A 25,138-nucleotide genomic window follows, 5' to 3' on the forward strand; every position below is an offset into this window, starting at 1 on the left:
CAGGCGGTCCTGCCCCCCTGGAAAATACAAAATTAAAAGGAAACTACGTTTAAAAAGTAACACCTGACAATGACAAAGACTAAGGATTTGTCTAAATTCACTGTTAATACAAGACAAGGAGAGAAAAGTTTTAGCCTTCTATAAAGAGAATACTTCATTACACAAGATGTACTATGACGGAGAGCAGACTTAAGGATCTTGCACTTGGAGCTTTACACACTATAAGGCTGTCTGAGCTCTCTACTGAAAAAATCATTGAAATGTTTGTGCAAGCAAATCCCAGAAAGTTTTAGCTTAAAAGAGTTGGTGAATGTGTAGATTGAGTAAATTCTATCTAAAAAGTTAGTTTTTCATGAGCAATGGAATAATTTTTAGACTCTAAGGTTAGTTTAACCACCCAAAAATGTAGTCTTTTTGCTGTATTTTTATGGTGAAGAAAACAAGTCCAGGTGGGGGGGGGGGGGGGCAAAAAAAAATTAAAAAAAGTTATCAATATTTTTTCAAATAAGGGGTTTTTAAGGGGGGGGCACAATGTCGCACGTATTAAGCCCCCCCCTAAACAAAAGCCCTCGTACGCGGCCCTGATTGTCAATAATATTTTTACCGCGTGAGAAATAAACTTTTCGAATTTTCCCACGGTCAAATTTTGAAAACCGGTTCTTTTTTCTGTAGCAAAGCTCAAGTAAAACCTGGAACGAAAGTCTCGAAACCTCAGCAGTGCAGTAACTGCTTGAGTCAGAGGAGTCGATCAAGACTCTTGAGAGACGCAGCTCTATGCCCGACAAATTACGAGCAATGGCCAATGCCATAATTGCTGCTTTCAGTGAACTTTGAAGGAGTGAAAGAAAGCATAAACTGGGGTCCGTCCTATAATACGATTTGTGGACCCCCCAATAAAAAGTTTGCAGTAAAACATGAAAAATAAAATGTATTTTTTCAGGACCTCCAAGGCCCCACTTGATATAATTGAAAGAAAGCTTGCTGATCTTAAGCTAGATGACTGTGAGAGTGGTTACTCTGACTCTAATACTTCCAATGAAGAAGCTCATCATTTGAAGTTCAGCAAAGGACAGATAAACGATGTTCTTCCTACTTCTATCAGAAGCAAATCAGAATCATCTCAGAGCAGCTTTACAAGTGGTAGTAAGTACTCCAGTGCATCACTAGCTACAAGTAGGCCATCAGGGCCCCCCTCTCATCAGGAGATTGTTAGTGGGTTACAAGAACATATGGTAAGCTGACTTACTTATATATCTTTCAACCAAATTGGTGATTTTAATATTCAGCAGTATATGTAGTTAAATAATTTGGTGATTTTACATGATTTTCTTTACTATTTTCTGAAGACATTTTGGGGGAAAATTAGCATTTTAAAAGTCTTAAGTAACTGTTGAAAACCTTTTTTTGATGTTTCATTTTCTTAAAATAGTTTTTTTTTTGGTTAAAGTATCAATAAAGATGTTGCTGGCTTAGATCCAGTTTACACCCCTAAGATTTACCAAAATAATAATAAGAAGGTTAAGAAGGAGGGGGGGGGTGTAAATTTTCAAACATACGTTCCTGGTAAAAAATACTTTCTGTGCAGGATAATCTAAAATGTGTAAGTAGCTCCTACTCCTCGCTAAGTGAGTACATAAATGTGTACAAGGATCTCCTCACAGCTGAAGGATTTCTACAGATATGTCAAGGAATCAGGTAGAGGGGAATATATTTTCTTTTATCCACCTCCCCCACCTAAGAAAAAAAAGAAAATTGTTATTGTTATTTTTGAATAATCCTCAGGAACCCATGTAAAGTTATGATGAGGATGTCTTTGAAGACTAGTAGTTGTTGATGTGGTTCTGATAGACTTAGTAACTGATAATCTTGCATCAGCATCTCACGGATACTGTCTGAATTTATTTTGAAGATATTCACTGTAGTTGACTGTTTAACTTCTTGGAACTCTAAGGCTGAAGAAATTGTTCCTGAAACTGGTTCTGGAGTTTTGTATTTTCAAGTTCAAAGCGTCATTAGCCATTCTTGTCACTTTGTCACTCTGTTGTGGTTGATCTTTCTAAACCATGTTGCAGGGTTGACATCACAGAATCCATGAATTATTTTAAATGTCTCAATCATGTCAACCCGCTCACGCCATTCTTCAAGTGAAAGCAACTTCAACTCAGTTTCTCCATATATGTTTTTCCAGTAAGTCCTGATATCATTTGAACAGCTCTTTTCTGAACAAATTCTAAACAATTTGAGTCAGCCTCTGTCCAAGGTGACCAAGCTGCTGTACAATATTCTAGGTGGGGTCGCACATAGGTTTTGTAGAGATTTACAAAAACATAACGATCTCTGTAATGAAAAGCGTGCAGAGTGAATTTAAACAGTTATGGAGTACATCCTTGTTAAATTTAAAATTTAAAATTTAAAATTTAAAATTTAAAAAGAATGCTGTAGGGTTGAGATTTTTAGACGAGAAAAAGAAATTTGATTAATGGAAATGAAGTTAATTGATTAATAGAAGCTCCTAGAGGGGGCAAAATTGAACTGTAAATTCAAAACATTAGGCTTTTTGGATACTAATAAAAGGTACACATACAGTCAAATTACCTTGCAAGTACTACTTTATCTCCCCTTCAAACAAAACTAGCAGAAAAAAAACATCAAACTAATTTTTTTATGCTCTTCACTCTTTAGTTTCAGATTTTAAGAGTATAATAGCCCTTCTCAGGTCTAGGGGGCACTGCCCCACCTGTGTACGCCCTTGGGTCTGGGTTATAAATAATGGAGCTTTCTGAAAATTTGTCTGGGTCCCACACTCTTTTGGATGAGTAGTTTTTAACTATAATTTTCTTTTTATCCGCAACAGATAGAAGGAAAACTAGAAGCGATCTATTCAATTTTTGGATCTCACTCCAGAAAATATAATAAAAAATGTTATATTATATGCAGAAAATGTTGAGCAGAAATACAGGGGTATATATTTTCAAGTAAAATCACCGCCAAAAAAATTACTATAATATTGTTGACGAATAACAGCAAACACACCAGATAAAGTTGAACAATAGGCCCGTCGGGATTCTAGAGGGGGGTATATATTCTCCACAGACAAATCTTTCCCTGGTTAGCCGCAAACACACACAACAGAGCAACCCCGTCTCAAGAAAATCGATAACAAAAGCTTTATTTCCTAAAAAATAACATAAATTATAGGTCATGGTTACATGTACAATGTTATAATAAATATTAATAATAGAAAAAATCTTACGATTTATTTGGGTATGATAAAGGGTTAGCTTATTGTTGATCGGTGTTAAAAGACGTTTTTACACTTCTGACACAAATGACAGTTGAATATTTAACGAAAATCACTAATTCTTCATATGAAAATATTCTTGTTTAACTTTTGAAATGGGTTCACAATAAACGAAAGTGTTTAGGCTCCATCCCCGGAGAACAAAGGAACATGGGGCTGAAATTATTTGGTTTGGTGTCTCCGAAGTCCGAGAGGGGATTTAAGTTAAAGACGACATTACACGGAGGTCTTAAAGTTAATGGTTAACAATTATATTGAGAAAATGTTCAACAACTATTTAATCTAACACTGCCGGTTGAAACTTTTGTATCAGATATTTATAGTTATTTCAGAACAACACAATGATGGATGATAGTGCTATTTACAATCCAAGGTAGGATTTATAATGTATAAAAACCAGATTCAAATTTTCTGACTTGTGTTCTGTTATTGTATAGTGAAATGTCTGAAAAAGATCTGATTTATTATTCTTCATTTTATTTCTCTGAAATTTTGTGTTAAATTTTCTATGCTTCTAAGTTGTTTTGGCTTCATGTTTTCTAGGTTTCGTTTAGTTAAAAAAACAGAAAAATAGGAAAAATATGCTGTTAATTACTTATGTTTATCTGTTGATCAGTATAATCATATGAAGGTATGTAAACTGCTAGTTACAATGATGATTAGTTGTTGCCACATTTTTTGTAATGATAAAAAGTTTGCAGTAAAACATGAAAAATAAAATGTATTTTTTCAGGACCTCCAAGGCCCCACTTGATATAATTGAAAGAAAGCTTGCTGATCTAAATTCTAAACAATTTGAGTCAGCCTCTGTCCAAGGTGACCAAGCTGCTGTACAATATTCTAGGTGGGGTCGCACATAGGTTTTGTAGAGATTTAAAATGAAATAACGATAGAAATGATGACAAGAAGACAGAGAGAATTAAAATAGTTATGGAGTACATCCATCCAAAATTTAAAATTTAAAATTTAAAATAATAAGAACAAATAGAATGCTGTAGGGTTGAGATTTTTAGACGAGAAAAAGAAATTTGATTAATGGAAATGAAGTTAATTGATTAAATTTTCATTCCAGTTCAATATTTTAACATTTATAGATTACAGTGCTATGTCTAAATCACAATGGTGCCCTAATATATAAATAAAAGTGAAGTGTTGAATTCTAATAAGTCACTTCTTTGCCTCTGCTGCACAAATCAGAAAAAGGTTCAGAAGGGGTTGTGAATTGGACATGCCACACGACAAATGTAGGGGCACTTGAAATTTATCTACTCTCAACAGTCCTTGTAATTCAAAACTTTCTTTCCCTCTAGATCATAAATTGTGAATCAGCTGTTTGTTGAACTTTTTGAATATTTCTATTATAGAGATTGGGCGAGTTCGAGTGGATTGAAGTACAAGGATATTCAGGTTCACGAAGTCTTCCTAGCTGGTGCATATTCCAGCAGAGACAGGCTAGGTGTACATCTGTATATCATCCAGGTAAAATATACCATTGAAAACTACACTTTTTACTTTCTCCTCACTTGCTTTGTTCTCTACTCTACATTGAACAATTCTGACATGACCTAAGCAAAGCAGGCCTGATTTCAAGTCAAAAACCTTTAATTTTCTAGCTTTTTAAATTAATAAACATAAGAGAAAATTTCCAAATGTCTATAATTTCGGTGAATTCGATATTTGTTCAATTGCCATATAAAGATTTTGTACCTGTAATCTGGAAAGTTGAAATTTATCAAATGTTTTTTTGACATTTAATTTCTTTTTAAATTACATTTTTGTTTTAATTATTGGGTACAGATAATACAAAAAATTTCTATTTTCATTACTCTTGTCATCTATTTTTCCTCCTTCATTCTCCATTTTCTTATTCTGTTCACTATCCCTTTTCGCAATTTGGCGAAAAGAAAATATTTTACGAAACATTTTTCAAGTGTATTACTGTTCAGGCTGATGTTGTTAAGCCCAAGCTGAAAGAAGGATGCCTAGTTTGTTTGACTGGCCGCCTCTATGACAGGGGTCCCTGGGTAAGGGAGGGGACCATGCCAATTTAAATATAGTTCATATAGTTGATACATTCATATATATATAGCACAGTTTAGAGACAAAAACACTGCACAGAAAACAGAAAAATAAAAATAGTTTTGGTTAATTGCATACCTGGTAGTCTGCAATAAATTGAAAATATTCAACTAGATTTGCTGAAGAAAATATAAGTTGTTATAAGTTGAAAATTGAGTATTAAATGATTTTTAAATGTTCAAAAATGGCCCAAAAATCGCATTTTTCAGTTAGCATCAATATGATTTTTAAAAATAAAAACATTCTGGATTTATCTTAATCTATATATCAATTTGGCTTGTCTGTCTGTTTGTCTGTCTGTCTGTCTGTCTGTTTGTATCCAATAAACGTCAAAACGGCTGAACCGATCGGGCCCAAATTTTTTGTGGGACATCTAGGGACCCCAGGGAAGGTTTAGGAATGATTGAAATTTTAAATATTTGTCTCCATCAAAATTCGATCTTCATTAAATTTTTTAAAATTTTGAAAATCCACGAAATTTTTTGTGTAAATCCGCGAATTATTTTTGTTTTGTTTTACGATGTACACAAAGAGAACATGTTCACAATTAATTTAGAAGATGGGCGCGAAGCGCCCTCTAAGGCTAGTTTTATATAAATCTAAACACAAGAAAAAGAGCACACCTGAGCTGAAAACTTTAGAATGGAAGTAAGGATATCCCATTCTAAAGTTTTTAGCTCTGAACAGTTTTCTTACATAAATCTGAACCTATATAAAATTGTAACAGCATTAAATGGTTCTAGATTTATGATTTATATGTTACTTGCCAGCGTTGCCTGTGGAAATAAATAAAATTTGATTTTTTTGAGCCTTTGTTACCCCCAGGATACCCATGGGTTCCCTCGAATACTTTTTTCAATACTTAAGTGTTTTTGATGTTGTTTCAAAACAAATAGTTTTACTAGACACTATTACTTTACTTATTTAGTAAACTGAGTCAGTTTACATTGCACAATTGCTGTGTCTCATGCTCATTGAACTGTTCAAACTTTTTCAGATGTTTCTGGTTATCACTGTATGAGCAAAGAGTTTTATTATGTAGATGAAAGTAAGGCTAAGATTATTTTATTATCATAGATCTGGGGAACAATATCCATGGACAAGAGAAGAGGGGCAGCTGTAACTGTAGAACTATTAAACAAGGTGAAATTTCAATTATTTAGATGAACTTGCAAGGATTTTTAATATTTTCATTTCTAAATGTGAAATGGGGTAAATCTTTAATCTAAAATAATAATAATTACAAGAAATAAAATTGATAATTGGACAGAATAAATTAATATTTATAAGTCACTTTTATAGAGAATCTTCAATTTGAAACTTTCAATTTTCGTCGTCGTATATATTACTAGAATTTCCCTAGAAGGGACTGGTTCATTTGGTGTGCTGTCCCGTTTTGCCAGGTACAGTCTGTATGTGTACTGTCCCGTTTTGCCTGGTACAGTCTGTATGTGTACTGTCCCGTTTTTACAGTCTGTATGTGTACTGTCCCGATATGCCTGGTACAGTCTGTATGTGTACTGTCCCGTTTTGCCTGGTACAGTCTGTATGTGTACTGTCCCGTTTTGCCTGGTACAGTCTGTATGTGTACTGTCCCGTTTTGCCTGGTACAGTCTGTATGTGTACTGTCCCGTTTTGCCAGGTACAGTCTGTATGTGTACTGTCCCGTTTTGCCTGGTACAGTCTGTATGTGTACTGTCCCGTTTTGCCTGGTACAGTCTGTATGTGTACTATCCCTTTTTGCCTGGTACAGTCTGTATGTGTACAACATACAACTCGTTCTGGACAGATTTACAGTTCAAGGGAAGAGAGTTTCAAATGATAACTTTTACTTTTTTAGCCTAATTGTGACATACTCAGTGCCAGGTTTGGGCCAAATCACGTTTTCTAAATTTCTTCGCCTGTAGTTATTTCAGCTTTTACATCAGGAGTCGAGCTGCAGTGACCTGAAGTATCTGTTGAAGGATAAATATATTAATTTAATTGAATCCTCAAGCTTCTACCTGGCCTTCGGTCCAGCCCTGGATATCCTGCACAACAGACGGATCTATTCATCTGTTTTTAACACAATTACAAGGCAAATTTCTTAAACACAAATAACTATGGACTAGTCAAAAACGATATTTCAGCATTTTAAATGTTCTTAAATAGTTTTACTAGTAGCTTGAAAGATGACCTTTTAAGGAAAATTGTTCTGTGATGTACGTTGTACAGTAATACATGCAATGTTTTGTTAAACGCAGTGTACAATTTCGCATCCAAATATGAGACAGCAAAAATTTCAACCTCACACTTTGGTCTCATTAAAATATCCGAACCTAACCTAACCTCCATAAAGTATCTCCAAAGAGAATAGAATATATATTCTATTCTCTATGAGTATATCCCTGTCTAATAAAGTGCTTTACCGATAATAGGTGTGAACCCAGTAACCAGACTCCACATTATTTGAAGGGAAACTATATCAAGTTGTCTACTGAAATGATTGGAACCATCTTCAAATCTGGAAGTCATATCGGCAAGGTAATTTTTATTTACATAAAAGACCAAAAGAGTGAAATGAACTTTGTTGAATCTATACAAAACAAACATGCTTGAAAAGGCAAGCTTGTCCAGTGATTAAGATACATATTTTTCTAGTTCAGAGTTTATCACTGTTTAGTGTCTATATTTTAGAAGTTATTGAAAGAAAACTTCACACTCCCAGCAGATGCTGGAATTAAGGAGAATTTGGCAAACAACTCTGTACTAGACTTCTCACAGGCAGAGGTTAGTTACCTAGACTACTCACAGGCAGAGGTTAGTTACCTAGACTACTCACAGGCAGAGTTTAGTTACCTAGACTACACACAGGCAGAGGTTAGTTACCTTTAATACTGACAGGCAGAGTTTAGTTACCTAGACTAAACACAGGCAGAGGTTAGTTACCTATACTACTGACAGGCAGAGGTTAGTTACCTATACTACTCACAGGCAGAGGCTAGTTTTCTAGACTACTCACAGGCAGAGGTTAGTTACCTAGACTACTCACAGGCAGAGGCTAGTTGTCTAGACTACTCACAGGCAGAGGTTAGTTACCTGTACTACTCACAGGCAGAGGCTAGTTGTCAAGACTACTCACAAGCAGAGGTTAGTTACCTAGACTACTAACATGCAGAGGTTAGTTACCTAGACTACTTACAGGCAGAGATTAGTTACCTAGACTACTCACAGGCAGAGGTTAGTTGTCTAGACTACACACAGGCAGAGGCTAGTTGTCTAGACTACTCACAGGCAGAGGTTAGTTACCTAGACTACTCACAGGCAGAGGTTGGTTACCTATACTACTGACAGGCAGAGATTAGTTACCTAGACTCCTCACAGGCAGAGGTTAGTTACCTAGACTACACACAGGCAGAGGTTAGTTGCCTAGACTACACCAGGCAGAGTTTAGTTACCTAGACTACTCACAGGCAGAGGCTAGTTGTCTAGAATACACATAGGCAGAGGTTAGTTGCCTAGACTACTCACAGGCAGAGGCTAGTTGTCTAGACTACTCACAGGCAGAGATTAGTTGCCTAGACTACTCACAGGCAGAGGTTAGTTACTTAGACTATTCACAGGCAGAGGCTAGTTGTCTAGACTACTCACAGGCAGAGGTTAGTTACCTAGACTACTCACAGGCAGAGGTTAGTTACCTAGACTACTCACAGGCAGAGGTTAGTTACCTATACTACTGACAGGCAGAGATTAGTTACCTAGACTCCTCACAGGCAGAGGTTAGTTACCTAGACTACACACAGGCAGAGGCTAGTTACCTAGACTACTCACAGGCAGAGATTAGTTACCTAGACTACTCACAGGCAGAGTTTAGTTACCTAGACTACTCACAGGCAGAGGTTAGTTTCCTAGACTACACACAGACAGAGGTTAGTTACCTATACTACTGACAGGCAGAGGTTAGTTACCTATACTACTGACAGGCAGAGGTTAGTTACCTAGACTACTCACAGGCAGAGGTTAGTTTCCTGGACTACACACAGACAGAGGTTAGTTACCTATACTACTGACAGGCAGAGGTTAGTTACCTAGACTTCTCACAGGCAGAGGTTAGTTACCTAGACTACAAACAGGCAGAGGCTAGTTACCTAGACTACTCACAGGCAGAGGTTAGTTACCTAGACTACTCACAGGCAGAGGTTAGTTACCTAGACTACTCACAGGCAGAGTTTAGATACCTAGGCTACTCACAGGCAGAGGATAGTTGCCTAGACTACTCACAGGCAGAGAATAGTTGCCTAGACAACTCACAGGCGGAGGTTAGTTACCTAGAATACTCACAAGCAGAGATTAGTTGCCTAGACTACACACAGGCAGAGGTTAGTTGCCTAGACTACTCACAGACATAGTTTAGTTGCCTAGGCAGAGGTTAGTTGCCTAGACTACACACAGGCAGAGGTTAGTTGCCTAGACTACACACAGGCAGAGGTTAGTAACCTAGACCACTCACAGGCAGAGGTTAGTTACCTAGAATACTCAAAGGCAGAGGTTATTTGCCTAGACTACTCATAGGCAGAGGTAAGTTACCTAGACTACTCACAGGCAGAGGTTAGTTGCCTAGACTACTCAGAGGCAGATATTAGTTACCTAGACTACAAACAGACAAAGGTTAGTTACCTATACAACTCACAGGTGGAGGTTAGTTGCCTAGACTTCTCACAGGCAGAGTTTAGTTACCTAGACTACTCACAGGCAGAGGTTAGTTAACTAGACTACTCACCGCAGAGATTAGTTACCTAGACTACTCACCGCAGAGGTTAGTTACATAGACTACTCACAGGCAGAGTTTAGTTACCTAGACTACACACAGGCAGAGGTTAGTTAACTAGACTACTCACCGCAGAGATTAGTTACCTAGACTACTCACCGCAGAGGCTAGTTGTCTAGACTACTCACAGGCAGATATTAGTTGCCTAGACTACTCACAGGCAGAGGTTAGTTACCTAGAGTACTCACAGGCAGAGGTAAGTTACCTAGACTACGCACAAGCAGAGGTTAATTACCTAGACTACTCACAGGCAGAGGTTAGTTACCTAGACTACACACAGGCAGAGGTTAGTTGCCTAGACTACGCACAGGCAGAGGTTAATTACCTAGACTACTCACAGGAAGAGATTAGTTGCCTAGACTACTCACCGCAGAGGTTAGTTACCTAGACTACTCACAGGCAGAGTTTAGTTACCTAGACTACACACATGCAGAGGTTAGTTACCTATACTACTCACAGGCAGAGGTTAGTTACCTAGACTACTCAAAGGGAGAGGTAAGTTTCCTAGACTACACACAGGCAGAGGTTAGTTTCCTAGACTACTTACAGGCAGAGGTTAGTTACCTAGACTACTCACAGGCAGAGGATAGTTTCCTAGACTTCTCACAGGCAGAGGTTAGTTACCTAGACTACTCACAGGCAGAGGTTAGTTTCCTAGACTACACACAGACAAAGGTTAGTTACCTATACTACTGACAGGCAGAGGTTAGTTACCTAGACTTCTCACAGGCAGAGTTTAGTTACCTAGACTACACACAGGCAGAGGTTAGTTGCCTAGACTACACTAGGCAGAGGTTAATTGCCTAGACTACACTAGGCAGAGGTTAGTTGCATAGACTACACACAGGTAGAGGCTAATTGTCTAGACTACTCACAGGCAGAGTTTAGTTGCCTAGACTACTCATAGGCAGAGGTTAGTTACCTAGACTACTCATAGGCAGGGTTTAGTTGCCTAGACTACTCAGAGGCAGATGTTAGTTACCTAGACTACAAACAGACAAAGGTTAGTTACCTTTACTACTCACAGGCAGAGGTTAGTTACCTAGACTACTCACAGGCAGAGGTTAGTTACCTAGACTACTCACAGGCAGAGGTTAGTATTTAGACTACTCACAGGCAGAGTTTAGTTACCTAGACTACTCACAGGAAGAGGTTAGCTACCTAGACTACTCACAGAAAGAGGTTAGTTACCTAGACTGCTCACAGGCAGAGGTTGGTTACCTATACTCCTCGCAGGAAGAGTTTAGTTACCTAGACTACTCACAGGCAGAGGCTAGTTGTCTAGACTACACCAGGCAGAGGTTTGTTTCCTAGACTACTCAAAGACAAAGGTTAGTTACCTAGACTACTCACAGGCAGAGGTTTGTTACCTAGACTACTCACAAGCAGAGGTTAGTTTCCTAGACTACTCACCGCAGAGGTTAGTTACCTAGACTACTCACAAGCAAAGGTTAGTTACCTAGACTATTCACCGCAGAGGTTAGTTACCTAGACTACTCACAAGCAGAGGTTAGTTACCTAGACTACTCACCGCAGAGGTTAGTTACCTAGACTACTCACAAGCAGAGGTTAGTTACCTAGACTACTTAAAAGCAGTGGTTAGTTGCCTAGACTACTCACAGGCAGAGGTTAGTTACCTAGACTTCACACAGGCAGAGGTTAGTTACCTAGACTACTCACAGGCAGAGGTTAGTTACATAGACTACTTACAGGCGGAGGCTAGTTGCCCAGACTACTCACAGGCAGAGGTTAGTTACCTAGATTACTCCCAAGCATTGGTTAGTTACCTAGACTACTCACAAGCAGAGGTTAGTTACCTAGACTACTGACAGGCAGAGTTTAGTTAACTAGACTACTCACAGGCAGAGGTTAGTTACCTAGACTACTCACAGGCAGAGGTTAGTTACCTAGACTACTCACAGGCAGAGGTTACTTGCCTAGACTACTCACAGGCAGAGGTTAGATGCCTAGATCAATATTAAACCAAGGTAAGTTAACTAGATCAATTTCAAACAAAGGTTAGTTACCTAGATCAATTTCTAACCAAAGTTGGATAACTTAATCAATTTCAAACCTAGGAAATTTAGCTAGATCAATTTCAACCCAAGGTTGATTAACTAGATCAATTTCAAGCAAGGCTAGATAAGTGAACTAAATTCTAACCAAGGTTGGTCAGTTCAATCAATTTTAAACCATGGCCATTGCTGTCGAAATACTAAGTTAAGCTCACTTTTCGACAGAAGAAATATATGACAAGGATTGAAACTGATGCAACCAGACTTGTTGGGCGAATATTGAAATTAACTGAAATAAATGTTTAAAGATAAAAATTATTTCAGGCTGTCGCCCACATCCTTGGGAATCCAGTGAGCATTATCCAGGGACCTCCGGGAACTGGGAAAACCTTCACCTCTGTCAAGAGCCTCCAGATGCTGTTAAACCTGATGAATCCTCTGACCAGCCCGATCCTGATCCTATCCAATACAAACCATGCATTGGATGAGCTCCTCATAAAGTTACAGGATGCAGGAGTTTGCTCAGCTGATCAAATGTGCAGGTTAGGATTTATCCTTAACAACAAGATAAACAAATGGTTTCCAAACTGCAGGATTTCCAGATTGACCTCTGAGCCCCCCACATCAAGCTCAGTCTGTACTCTGTTGGTTAAACATGTTTTTGACTTTTTGGCTTAATTTAATATTTCTGCTCAATGCAAATGGTTGAAGGCCTAGTTAAATGCATTATTTTCAAACATAAATATTGGATTTAAGACTGTTTATTTAGTTTTGATCTTTCAAAAACTATCGTTAATTTAATATTTGAATTTGTGTTTTATGTACATTCCAGAAAACAGTTGAAAATATTTAAATATCAAATCAAATCATTTATTAGACCACAACTTACAATAGAATATGATATAGTTTTCAGATTCGTCTTTCTTATCTTTTCTCTTGAAATATATTCTTTAAAAAATGTTTTACATAACATAAGTATAATAAGGCTCTTCGCTCATGTAACTTGTCAAACAGCTGGACCAAAATGGCTGATTTTTTTAAGGAACCCACAGGTGGCAAGGGATAAGCTTTTATATAATCGATTTTTATTCAAAATTCTATATTTTTATTTCCAGAGCTTTTAAAATTTCACGGGCAACGCATCTAGTCTTTAATATTAATTAGACAAAACTTGTCTTGTGGGCTCGGAGGTTATCATCAGCTTGGAGAACATATCCTTAGATACATGGCGGCCTGGGACCCCCTCTCTTGATAAACTAACCAAAGATGGCCACTGGTTAATGACCAAGCTGACTAGACAGAATGAGTAAAGCTTCTTCTAGTTAAACTATTTTCTATGACCTTTCACTATTTGAATAGTACCTTGTTTTAATGTATGAAACATTGTATTGGTGTTACTTAAAAAAAAGAAGTTTACATTCCGCTTAAAAAATTGTTTTTGTTTGGAGGGGGTGGGAAGGGGGGGGGGTAATGAAATTACACCGCTATTGTAATCAGAAAAAAAGATTATTTATTACAGAGTTGGAAGGAGATGCAAAGATCCCAAGCTTGAAAGTTGTCTTCTTCAAACTAGATTATCACGGACTAAATTTAAAGACGGCATGGGAATCATCTGGAAAGCAAAAAGGTTCGCCTTTTTTAAAGTATAATTTTAAATACAGTGGTGGGCGATTATATCATTACAATGAAGAGGACTTTTTATTTAAGTTTTGATTGTAGACAAGCTTTTTTAGAATTACAAGTTTACAAGTAATCAAAGAGAAGCTTTTTTAATTGACAGCTTCTCTTGACTTCTATGTTTATGTGTATCCGTTCATTGCGTTGGTAAAATCGCTTACTACTGTATATAAATATGTAAATTTCCTCAAGCAAGATCCTTCTTTCTTTCTCTCTATCACACAATCATAGGGGCGTACTCAGGAATTTGTCAAGAGGGCTTAAATTCTTTCTTTCCAGGGAGGGGCTCAGCACGGCCGTCAGGGCCTCCTCTGGAAACTAAAGGTTTTACTGGCCGAGAGGGGGGTTATGCCACCATAGCCCCCCCCCAGGAGTACGCCTCTGGATACAATCTCAAAACTTTTAACCTTCAAGACTCCCCACTACCAAATGAGTTTATCTTGTTTGACATAAACAATTATAAATTGGTTCCTTAATTCCATTTAAAGTTCCCGGCTCTAGCTCTAAACCTAGTTTTCTATTAAATGTGAAATTCAGATGTATCTTGTTTTTATGTATATTTTGTTTTTAAATCAATTTTCAAATGAAGAGGTAAATTTATCTTTCTACCCACTGCAACCTTTGTGCAGGCTACATTTGTTGCAATTAACTCTTTACTGGTCATTCCCGACTGTATAGTACAACTAAGTGCATATACAGGGTTACCCACAAAGGACGGGATGATTGTACAAAATTTACAATGTTAGTTTCCTTCAATTTTTTATCCCTGCCACTGTAAACTTGTTTGTCTCTTTGCTAAATCATTAAATATGCCATTAAATTACAATATCTGGAACAGAAGCCTTAATTTAACCCTGGGATCGTCCTATTTTAAGAGTTTACGGTCGTCTTTACAGTCATTCCTGGTGGGCAACCCTGTACTGTACAATGTACATGTTGTACCGGATCGGTTTATGCAAGTTTTAGAGTGGTGAACCCCACTACATGTTTATAATCTCTTATTTAGGAAGGCCGAGAGAGACGTATTGTGCATACTAGATGACATGAACCTTATAGAAGATGAGAACATGTTCTCCGGTCTATCCCAAAAATCATTGTTATCCGTTCTCACAAACCATGGCCAAGATATCCAGATGATGGATCACATCAGGCGACTTGTCCGCAAGAATAAGGATATACTTAAAGGTATCTACAAACTTTTTACTAATAATAATGCTTAGTCATTTTTGATGAAGTCAAATACTTCATTAATTTAGTTCTTATTGTAGGTACTTAGTGTGTTAATAATACAGTGATAACCTAAAACTGTAGAATAGGAAGACGACGTTAAAGCAATCTGAAGTGCATTTGATGTTATAACAAAGCAAATAGCTTTACTAGTAAGTTTTCATATCACTTATCAAGTGAAATGGGTCTGTTTACAATATTCAATTGCTGTGTCTCATGTTTTTGGACTATTTAAAGTCATAAGTTAGATTTAAAAGTCGATTTCCTATTCCAGAGTTTTCTGGTTATCACTGTAGTTTATTCTGAACGGTTAATCACGCAGGATGACATCTTAACGGAACTTGTTGGATACCCATAGCCCTGATTGATTGATCTCACTTTCCACAATGTGCACTTTTAAATTTTACCGCTGAATTTGTTGATCTCTTGATTTGTGAATATCCGCAATATCTCTGTTCTCTCATTGGTTGAGAACAAAATTCTCTGGTTTCTTTTACTCTTCACAGGATATTGAATAAAGTTTAAATTAATCTGTAGATAAACAAAAGATCAAGATTAAGCATTGATCTTGATATCCACAATACAAGAGTTCCCAGCTCTGAATGTGTTATAATATGATAATCTGAAGGTTAAACTTGGTCTCCTGCTGTAGAAATATTGAGTAAAGGTGAAAAGGGAGTGTGCAGGTACAGCTGCAAAGAATAAGTAGTGTACAGGTACAGCTGCAGATAATAAGCAGTGTACAGGTACAGCTGCAGAGAATCTTAAACATAGAGAATAAGTAGTGTACAGGTACAGCTGCAGAGAATCTTAAACATAGAGAATAAGTAGTGTACAGGTACAGCTGCAGAGAATCTTAAACATAGAGAATAAGCAGTGTACAGGTACAGCTGCAGAGAATCTTAAACATAAGAAGAAGTAAGTTAGTATTACATATTTGATTACTAATAAATATTTTGTGTAACTAGATAGTATGGTCAGAATGAAGCTTTATAACACAATACCAGAGGATGGGTAATTATATTAATTCTAGATGTTAGGTACTTTCCAAAAGGAATTTTCCCAGGCGGCAACTTCCCAAATGTGCAATTTCCCTAGTGACGACTTCATAAGTCTGTCCTAGCCGTAGCACTGGGCCCCTAGTCTGTTCTAGCTACAGCGCCCGGCCCCCTAGCTCATTCTAGCCGCCACGCTCGGCCCCCATTGCAGCCTGCGCCGCCTTATAGGGTCTAAAATAACCTGTTGAATGTTGCCGCTTGGAAGATTGCACATTTGGGAAGTTGCCACTTGAGAAATTGTCACTTGGGAAGTCGCTATTGGGAAAATACATAACATCTTTTTTCACATTTACTTTCACATTCACATTCACATTCACATTTACATTCACATTCACATTCACATTCACTTTCACATTCACATTCACATTCACATTCACGAAAACATTCACATTCACATTCACATTCACATTCACTTTCACATTCACATTCACATTCACATCCACATTCACTTTCACATTCACATTCACATTCACTTTCACTTTCACATTCACATTCACTTTCACATTCACATTCACTTTCACTTTCACATTCACTTTCACATTAACTTTCACATTCACATTCACTTTCACATTCACATTCACATTCACATTCACATTCACATTCACTTTCACATTCACTTTCACATACACATTCACATTCACATTTACATTCACTTTCACTTTCACAGTCACATTCACATTCACATTCACATTCACTTTCACTTTCACATTCACATTCACTTTCCCTTTCACTTTCACATTCACATTCACATTCACTTTCACATTCACATTCACTTTCACATTCACATTCACATTCACTTTCACTTTCACATTCACATTCACAACTTTCACATTCACTTTCACAACTCTAAAGTTCTGACTGGGATCGGGAATAAAAAATTATAAAATTTTGGAGAATTTACGCTTTCGCATTTCACAATTGGTTAAAGGAATGATTTTGTGATTTAAAAATAAATTTGAACAATTTTGAGTTAAGTCAGGATTTTGCAATTTTGTCTGTCTTACGTCAAACAAAAGTAGAATTTTATCAGTGTTGTTTTTTTAAATCTTTGATTTCTACATCTTTAAGTTTCATGAAAATTAACAACAGTATCGTTTTATTGCATTGGGCTAGTGTTCAACTAATCTACAAGAAAAATAAATCTCTGGAATAGGAAGGCGACTTTTAGACTTACGTTTTGACTTTAAATAGTCCATATGAACATGAGACACAGCAATTGTGCAGTGTAAACAGACTCATTTTACTTAATAAGTGATATGATAAGTTACTATTAAAACTATTTGCTTTGTAACAACATGAAATACATTAAAGTATTGCTCTAATATCGTGTTCCTATTCCTTATTTTTGTGGTTCTCAACATGAACAAACTTATTTTATGTTGTTAGTTTGCTCCAGAGCCTGTTCAATGAGAGAAGGAAAGATATCACAGATGTTGATTATTATGACCTGGAGAATGGTTTTGCCAAGCTCAAGAAACTCATCTACGAACAGGAGTTGCTACAGCAAGAGAGGGTTGTAAGGGTTCTATCCAAAGTAAAAGTCATTGGAATGACAATCACCGGAGCTGCTATTAAAAACTCCATATTGGAGAAGGTGTGTCCCAAGGTGGTTCTGGTCGAGGAAGCTGCTCAGGTGCTTGAGCCGCTGCTCATAACTGCTGTACCTTGTAGTACTGAGCATCTGATCATGGTTGGAGATCATAATCAGCTTCCGCCACAGCTCAACGTGAATGACCTGAAGAAGAATGGTTTCGACAAGAGCATGATGCAGAGGTTGGCTGAGGGAGGAATGCCTTTCATTCAGCTCAAGCTGCAGAACAGGATGCGGCCTGAATTAGCCGAGCTGCTCAAGGATATATATCCAAAACTGAAGAGCAACCATTCTGCAGTGGACCGTATTCAACTTCCAACAACTATACCATTTACTTCAATTTTCTGGTCTCACAGCCACCTTGAGGTAAGGAACCGAACACATCTAAGCTCTAGGGGGGGGGGGGGGGGGGGGGGGGTTAAAAACTTCACACTACAGGGAAGATCAGAACCAACAAAACTTGAACCATGTCAAATTAAACGATCTGGAAATCAATTACATTTTCTGTATTAAATACTATCTTAGAAATACATACTGATGCTGCAACAATTATCATGAAATAAATTGAAGATCTAGTCAAACCAGAACAGTTGTCGTGGTGGCTGATCTATAGTTGAGAACCCAATGTTATTTAAATATTGAAGAACGAGGTATTAAATAATACCTACTAAACCTAGGTGCCATCTGGTCTAAGTCGTTGCAATCCTGATGAGGCTCACATGGTTGTAAGTCTAGTTAAGTTCCTCGTTGAGATCGGTCAAATTCCAGAAGAGGAGATCACGGTTCTCTGTATGTATGCTAAGCAAGTAGAGCTTATTCAAGGACAGATTGGATACCCAAACCTTCATGTTTCTTCAGTTGACAGCTATCAGGAAAATGCCAATCAAAAGATGCTCTAGTTTTTTTCAACAAAAGTGATGATACAAAGGAATTTAGTCTCAAATTTTTTAATTCCCTTATCTTCGTCAGCCTGATGGTGTCAATCTTTGATATTTCAAACTAGATTATTTGATCTAACAAAATTCATAGTTTGAAATATCTAGGGCCTACGACGGTGAGTTGCAAAGATATAGAGATTAATATATCAGAGTTTGTGGCAAAGACTCAATTCATTTGATGTAATTCTGAAATATAATGTACAAGCATGTACATTGATTGCAAAACAAACTAATATTTGGATATCTTAGCATTTCTAAATTTTATAAAATTATGATTATTGGTTTGGAAACTAGGGTGATGAGAATAGGGTTGTTATAGTCTCCTTGGTGCGTGGAAATGAGGGACGAAACCCTGGATTCTTGAAGGTACAAATAATACAATTTTTTTTTATCCTAAACTTCAGTATCCCATCTTTTTGGTATTTTGAACTCTTGTTAGCTTTTTCTTTAATTTTACAATGTAAGTTATGCATGACTGTTTTAAAATAAAATTTTTAAGATATAGATTGACATGATAAGTTTGAACCAAAAAAAAAAAAATTTCGACCAAGACACCTTGAAGCCAGTACTGAATCGTGAATTTGTCTGATGGTGTATACGTCCCTTAGCCCCCACTCCCAGTAAACACCCCTGTCCTAAACTTTTTCTGCAGGATCTACCTAGAAGGTGTGTTGCACAGAGCAGGGCTAAAGCCTGTACAATATTTATCGGGAATAGAGATACTGTAACTCAGGAATAGTTTTATTCAGGCGGAAAAAAAATATCAACTTAGGTCCAAGGCATATTTGCCAAATTGTTTAATCTTTTTACAAATGTGGATTGAGTACAAAAAAAGTTTTGCACTACTACTTTGGTAAAAACAATTTTATCCTTATATTTAATGATTTTCAATGTTTTTAATTTCAAGTGACCTGTAATTTAAAGATTGCCGATTCACATTGATACTCTAACCTATAATAATTGAAGAAGAAATCGTCTTTTTCTAACCTTAAATATGTTGAGTTCGGACAATTTCATTTTTCTGCATAAATTTGGAAGCAATTAGACACACTTCAAAATGATTAAATCAGTCGTCCTTTAAAGAAAAAGATCCGTAGTGTACCACTGTGAATCGGACAAGACCGCAGTGTACCACTGTGAATCGGACAAGACCGTAGTGTACCACTGTGAATCGGACAAGACCGTAGTGTACCACTGTGAATCGGACAAGACCGTAGTGTACCACTGTGAATCGGACAAGATCCGCAGTGTGCCACTGTGAATCGGACATGCCAATTTTTAAGATATCTTTGTATTTTATTTGAGACTCTGTGTAATGAAATGTAAATAGTTTTTCTGAAAAAAAAGTTTTACACATAAGAAAGAAAAAAATCCGTGAACACTGTTTTGAATGAAACTAACCTGGAGGCTCCTTGCTGGGATAATCTTCTCTCCAGGGTAGAGTACTCAGCAGACAAGTTCCCTGTCTTATGCTCTCACAACAAGATTGTTCACAAGGTTAGATCATGCTTAAAGAGACTTTCAACGCAATTTCAAAACTAATCAGAAATAAACAGTAAAGTGACACTTCTTCCGGAATTATCCTTCTTAAAGGGAGTGTTCGCGAACAATGAAAGGGGGTTTAGGCGTACCGCAAAAAAAAAGCACTTTTGATCGCTACAAATATTACTTTATCTGAAAATATGACCATAAATGAAAGGAGAAAACAACCATAAATATCTTTATGGTCGTTTGAAACTAAAGAGATTTTTTTTAGTTTATATTCAATAGATTTAGTTTTTCACTTAATTTGTGAAAGGAAGATTAAATTGAATTAAAACCCGGAGTAGATAGCATCGCACAAAAGTATATTTTCAAAATCAAAAAACTGCCTTTTTATGCATATCGCTTTACAGTTTTATGAAATCTTTTTATATTAAAGCAACAACATGACAGAATAAATTATGCTACTTTTTTTGTGGCCTGTATAATATATGTTGAATTATTTCATCAGTTTCAAATATTATTCACTTGAAATTACCCCAATAGTCCCCTGAAGTAAACAGGGTTTCAATTATGTTGAGTGTCACCAGCATTAAAAATTCTAAGAAAAATGAAACCGTTAGATTGAACACAAGTAAAAAGTCGTCACTTCTATAAATATACTTTGATTGTCTCTTCGTCTGTTTGTCTCCAATAAACGTCTTCAAAAAAATTTTGATTTTCGTAAAAAATTAAAAATCCACAAAAAATGTAAATCCGGCAAAAAATTATTTTTGATTTATCGGAGAGAAAATGCTGAAAGATTGAGCAAATATAAAAAGTTGAAATTCTAGTAATTGATTAATGCACTTCATATTTTGATTATTAAAAAGGGAGTGTTCGCGAAAATGAAAGCGGGTATAGGCTTACGGCGTAAAATAACCGCTTTTGATCGCTACTAATTCTACTTCTATTTGTTGTGTCTATAAGGGTAAAATTGTTAAAAACGACTGATACTGAAGAACGCAGCATCCATATAAATTCAGAATGTTGCAACATTCAACTCGGTTCATAAAAAAAAATCAATTTATTTCAAAACAAATCATTCAGATATTACAACCAATAATCATCGATAGTTTTTCGACATATTCGCATATAATTGATATTTCAAATTTTTTTATTTTTTATGATCTAATAGTTACCTTTGAAAACATTTATTCCTGTTTCGAAGATTTTTGATAATAAAGATGACATTTTCATATTTTCTAGGAATGTTCAAAAATCTAGGGGAAGCGAAATATTATTTTAAAAAACAAAATCAAAAATATTATGATATGTTAACTATATACGAATGGGTCGAAAAAAATCGATGACTATTGTTTGTAATATCTGAATGATTTTTTTGGAATAAAATTGATTATTTTACGATCTGAGTTGAATGTTACGACTTTCTGAATTTTTATGAACGCTACGTTCTTCAGCATGAGTGTTTTTTAACAATTTTCTCCTTATAGACACAACAGATAGAAGTGAGATTAGTAGCAAGTAAAAGCGCTTATTTTTTGCCGTAAGCCTATACCCCCTTTCATTATTCGTGAACACTCCCTTTAAGGATGCCACTGATTTGGATTTGCTGACAGAGAACAGTCATCGCTTTACACATCATGGACTCTGCTTTATATGTGACTAGTTTCAGCTGAAACACAGGAAGCAAACGGAGTACAAAGAAGTTGTCACGACATGATGATATAATATAACAAAAAGTTATACTTGAAAAATGCAACCATTTTTTAATTCAGAAACTACTTTTTTTAATTATGACTTTTCAACATTTTGATTTTTTAATTGTTTACTTTCTGTATGTATATTATTATATAACTTTGTGCATGCATCTTTTTTTTGAAATACATTTTTTATAGAGAATATATATAGCAATAGCCAGGTATTGGATAACACGATATTAGCCACACAAAAAAAACCTCTACTTAAAGGGACTGTAAAGGAAAAATGAAAGGCTGAAAGCTAATCACTTTAGCTCTTGATCGCGACCCATGCAAGTTTTACCTGATGTTCATGTCTCGAGAAATTGATATAAAACTGAGTTAAAATTATACGAAAGTTCACATATGTAAAATTTAGAAAATCTTAAACTTAAATCACGTGACCAGAACTATCACCAATGGCAGAGCAGTATACTGGTCAGTGGTCACGTGTCTCCGCCTGTATCACGTGACCACTTTACTGCACTGCCATTGGTGGAATTTCTGGTCAAGCAATATGGACGTATAAAAAATATTATGAATTAAATCTATAAAAAATAGAAATAACAAATATAAAATTAGAATTGGAGTAAACGTAAGTTACAATTAGCTTTCTCTGAGATATCATCGTTTTCAGATTGGTTGCATATTTGCTGAATTTGATCTATTTAAACCCACTACTTTTAAACAAAATTGTATATATATTAATTTTCGTATAAATTCGACAAAGTTTTAAATCAGTTTCTCGAGATAGGAACATCAGATATTACTTTCATGGGTCGCGATCAAGAGCTTAAGTGATTACAGCCTATACCCCCTTTCATTTTTCCTTTACAGTCCCTCTAAGTCTTGTATTTTTTATTAAATAATATGAAAAATCTGATTCTGACAAGACAATATGTGACTTCATTTATTGAGTGGTCATGATGTTCTCTTAACGGAATTTCTGTCTCATTGTAAATGAAAGAAACTGGCAGAATAAAATCCCTTTTAAGTTATCTTCCACGGTATTGACAATTTAAAGATTTAATGTGTACTTTGAAATGTTTTATATCTGGCATGACCCATTTTAAATGATTAGTACTACTTCAAATCATAACGACATTTCACTAAAATGTGTCAGATACTGAATTGCAGTAGTACTGAAAACGGCAAATCTTAGATCTGCGTTACTTGTCTGTTTACAGGTGTCGCAATAAACATGGAAATTTTGAGACGACCTGCAAAACTAACCTCTTAGATAGATGAGAAATGTGTTTTTTAAATAATGCATATCTTTTGAGAATTTCAAGGTTTGGTTTTATTCTTGGAAATCTCATGATATACTTTGCTAGTCTATCAGTTTGTTCGTTAGTCCAAAAAACGGCTATACAAATCCGGCCGAATCTTTTATTGGACTTGTTACGACCACAGGGAAGGTTTATGGATGGTCAGAATTCAGAAAATTTCGATTTTATAAAATCAACGAAAAAATTCGATAAATCCGCGAATTTGTTGTTAATGTTATAATAATATAATAATATTACAGGGTGACCAAAATGTACGGATTGTTTTTTTTTTAACCCTAAAATTGTACGGATTGTACGGATTTGTTTTCAAATTGTACGGATTTTTATCCTGGAAAATACACCGTTTTTTGAAATTTTCACTCATTTCAGCAAATTTTTCATGAAAATAAAAAAAAATTCTCGTCAAANATCCAGTATCCTGTATCATGTATCCAGTATCCATTATCATGCACCTAGTATCATGTACCCAGTATTTAGTTTGTATATATGTATGAAGCCAATTTTTTACAGATTGATTCTTGCTGAAGAAGTTTAAACCCTCTTACATGAACTGAACACAAAGGACAATGAATGAAAAATTGAATTTTATGTTTTTTTTTCAAAAATGGGATTTTTTTCGAAAATTCTACTGATTGTACAGATTTTTAAAAAAAATGTACGGATTTTTAAAAAAATGTACGGATTGTACGGATTTTTTAATAAAAAATTTTACGGATTGTACGGATTTTTTTTCGAAAATTGTACGGATTGACCGGATTTCTTCTGAAAATGTACGGATTTTTGTACGAATTTGTTCAAAAAAGTTTTGGCCACCCTGAATATAATAATTTTAAAAGAGAAAAGTTTACAAATTTATATAATACTAGGATTTAAGGCCGATCTTCTATTTCAACTTTTAATTGTGGCTTTATCTGTGAGTATCTTCTCTTTGTACAGTATAAAACAAAACAAAAAGTTTGCGGATTTCATGATGTTTTTTCGCGCATTTTCAAAATTTTACAAAAATAAAAAACTTTTAAACACAAATTTTTTAAATTTTAATCATTCATAAACTTTCCCTAGGGCCACGTGAGGTCCCACAAAAAATTTGGGCCCGATCGGTTCAGCCGTTTTCACGTTTATTGGATACAAACAAACAAACAGACAAGCTAAAGTTATATATAGATTTAGACAAGATTTTGTTCTTCAGCAATTGAAATCTGGACATTTGTCAAATATTCACACTGCTGGTTACAATATCCGTTAATTTGGAAGGTTCAAAAATATTGGATAACAATTTTTTAATCCATGGAGACCAGCAGTTTTCGGTGTTAAATATTTTATCTTCGATACTACTAAAATGTTATTTGTTAAAATTAGGCTACGGCAAAAAAATATATATAAAAGTCGTCACTCACTTTCTATGTTCATTGGGATCAGGGGCGTACACAGTAATTTGTCCATGGGGGATTAAGTTTTCTTTCTTTTTGCAGGAGGAGGGCCTGAAAACCCTCTGATCAAGTGGGAGGGTTCTGACTGGGAAACCGTGTAGAAATAATTATGCTTTTATTCTTTAACATGTATCTGACAATTTCTATTCACGGACCCTCAAATACAAGCTGTCTCAGTCAATTTAACATTTACCCATATAATAAAAGGTTTAAATATTCACAATCTATTTCCAATTTTAAATGAGGTTTCTTTGGGTTCATTTACCGCCGTATTTGGGTCCTAGCAACCCCTCTTTGGGGACCAATAGACCGGATTTGAGACGGGGTGCCAGAAAGGGTTTAATTGGTAATAAATCCTACAGTCCTCTCTTTCTCTACACTCGACACCGCTTAATTGCTTTAATTACTTTAAGGACTAAGGCAGTCCAATAGACAACAAAGAATTGGTTGTAGATAGATAGATAATTAGATAATAGATAGATGTGGCTGTATAATGTACATTGTA

General features: G+C 35.9%; 1 protein-coding gene across 1 annotated transcript in view; it reads left to right on the forward strand.

Annotated features, from left to right (window-relative positions):
• LOC111706807 (NFX1-type zinc finger-containing protein 1) overlaps positions 1-22,012 on the forward strand; it is a 28,337-nt gene extending 6,325 nt beyond the window's left edge. The window contains exons 2-19 of the mRNA XM_023479749.1: positions 941-1,232; positions 1,586-1,695; positions 4,666-4,780; positions 5,248-5,325; positions 6,458-6,523; positions 7,309-7,457; positions 7,798-7,903; positions 8,057-8,149; positions 12,527-12,744; positions 13,722-13,829; positions 14,886-15,064; positions 16,075-16,120; positions 17,551-18,121; positions 18,433-18,627; positions 18,988-19,059; positions 19,346-19,426; positions 20,101-20,190; positions 21,767-22,012. Coding sequence (XP_023335517.1) covers positions 941-1,232; positions 1,586-1,695; positions 4,666-4,780; positions 5,248-5,325; positions 6,458-6,523; positions 7,309-7,457; positions 7,798-7,903; positions 8,057-8,149; positions 12,527-12,744; positions 13,722-13,829; positions 14,886-15,064; positions 16,075-16,120; positions 17,551-18,121; positions 18,433-18,627; positions 18,988-19,059; positions 19,346-19,426; positions 20,101-20,190; positions 21,767-21,844 — 2,647 coding nt within the window. The 3' untranslated portion in view covers positions 21,845-22,012. The remainder of the gene's footprint in view (positions 1-940; positions 1,233-1,585; positions 1,696-4,665; positions 4,781-5,247; positions 5,326-6,457; positions 6,524-7,308; positions 7,458-7,797; positions 7,904-8,056; positions 8,150-12,526; positions 12,745-13,721; positions 13,830-14,885; positions 15,065-16,074; positions 16,121-17,550; positions 18,122-18,432; positions 18,628-18,987; positions 19,060-19,345; positions 19,427-20,100; positions 20,191-21,766) is intronic.
• The last annotated feature ends 3,126 nt before the right edge of the window (positions 22,013-25,138 follow it).

Source organism: Eurytemora carolleeae, unplaced genomic scaffold, assembly GCF_000591075.1.
Source record: "Eurytemora carolleeae unplaced genomic scaffold, Eaff_2.0 scaffold163, whole genome shotgun sequence".
In the NCBI taxonomy this organism is placed as follows: Eukaryota; Metazoa; Arthropoda; class Copepoda; order Calanoida; family Temoridae; genus Eurytemora; species Eurytemora carolleeae.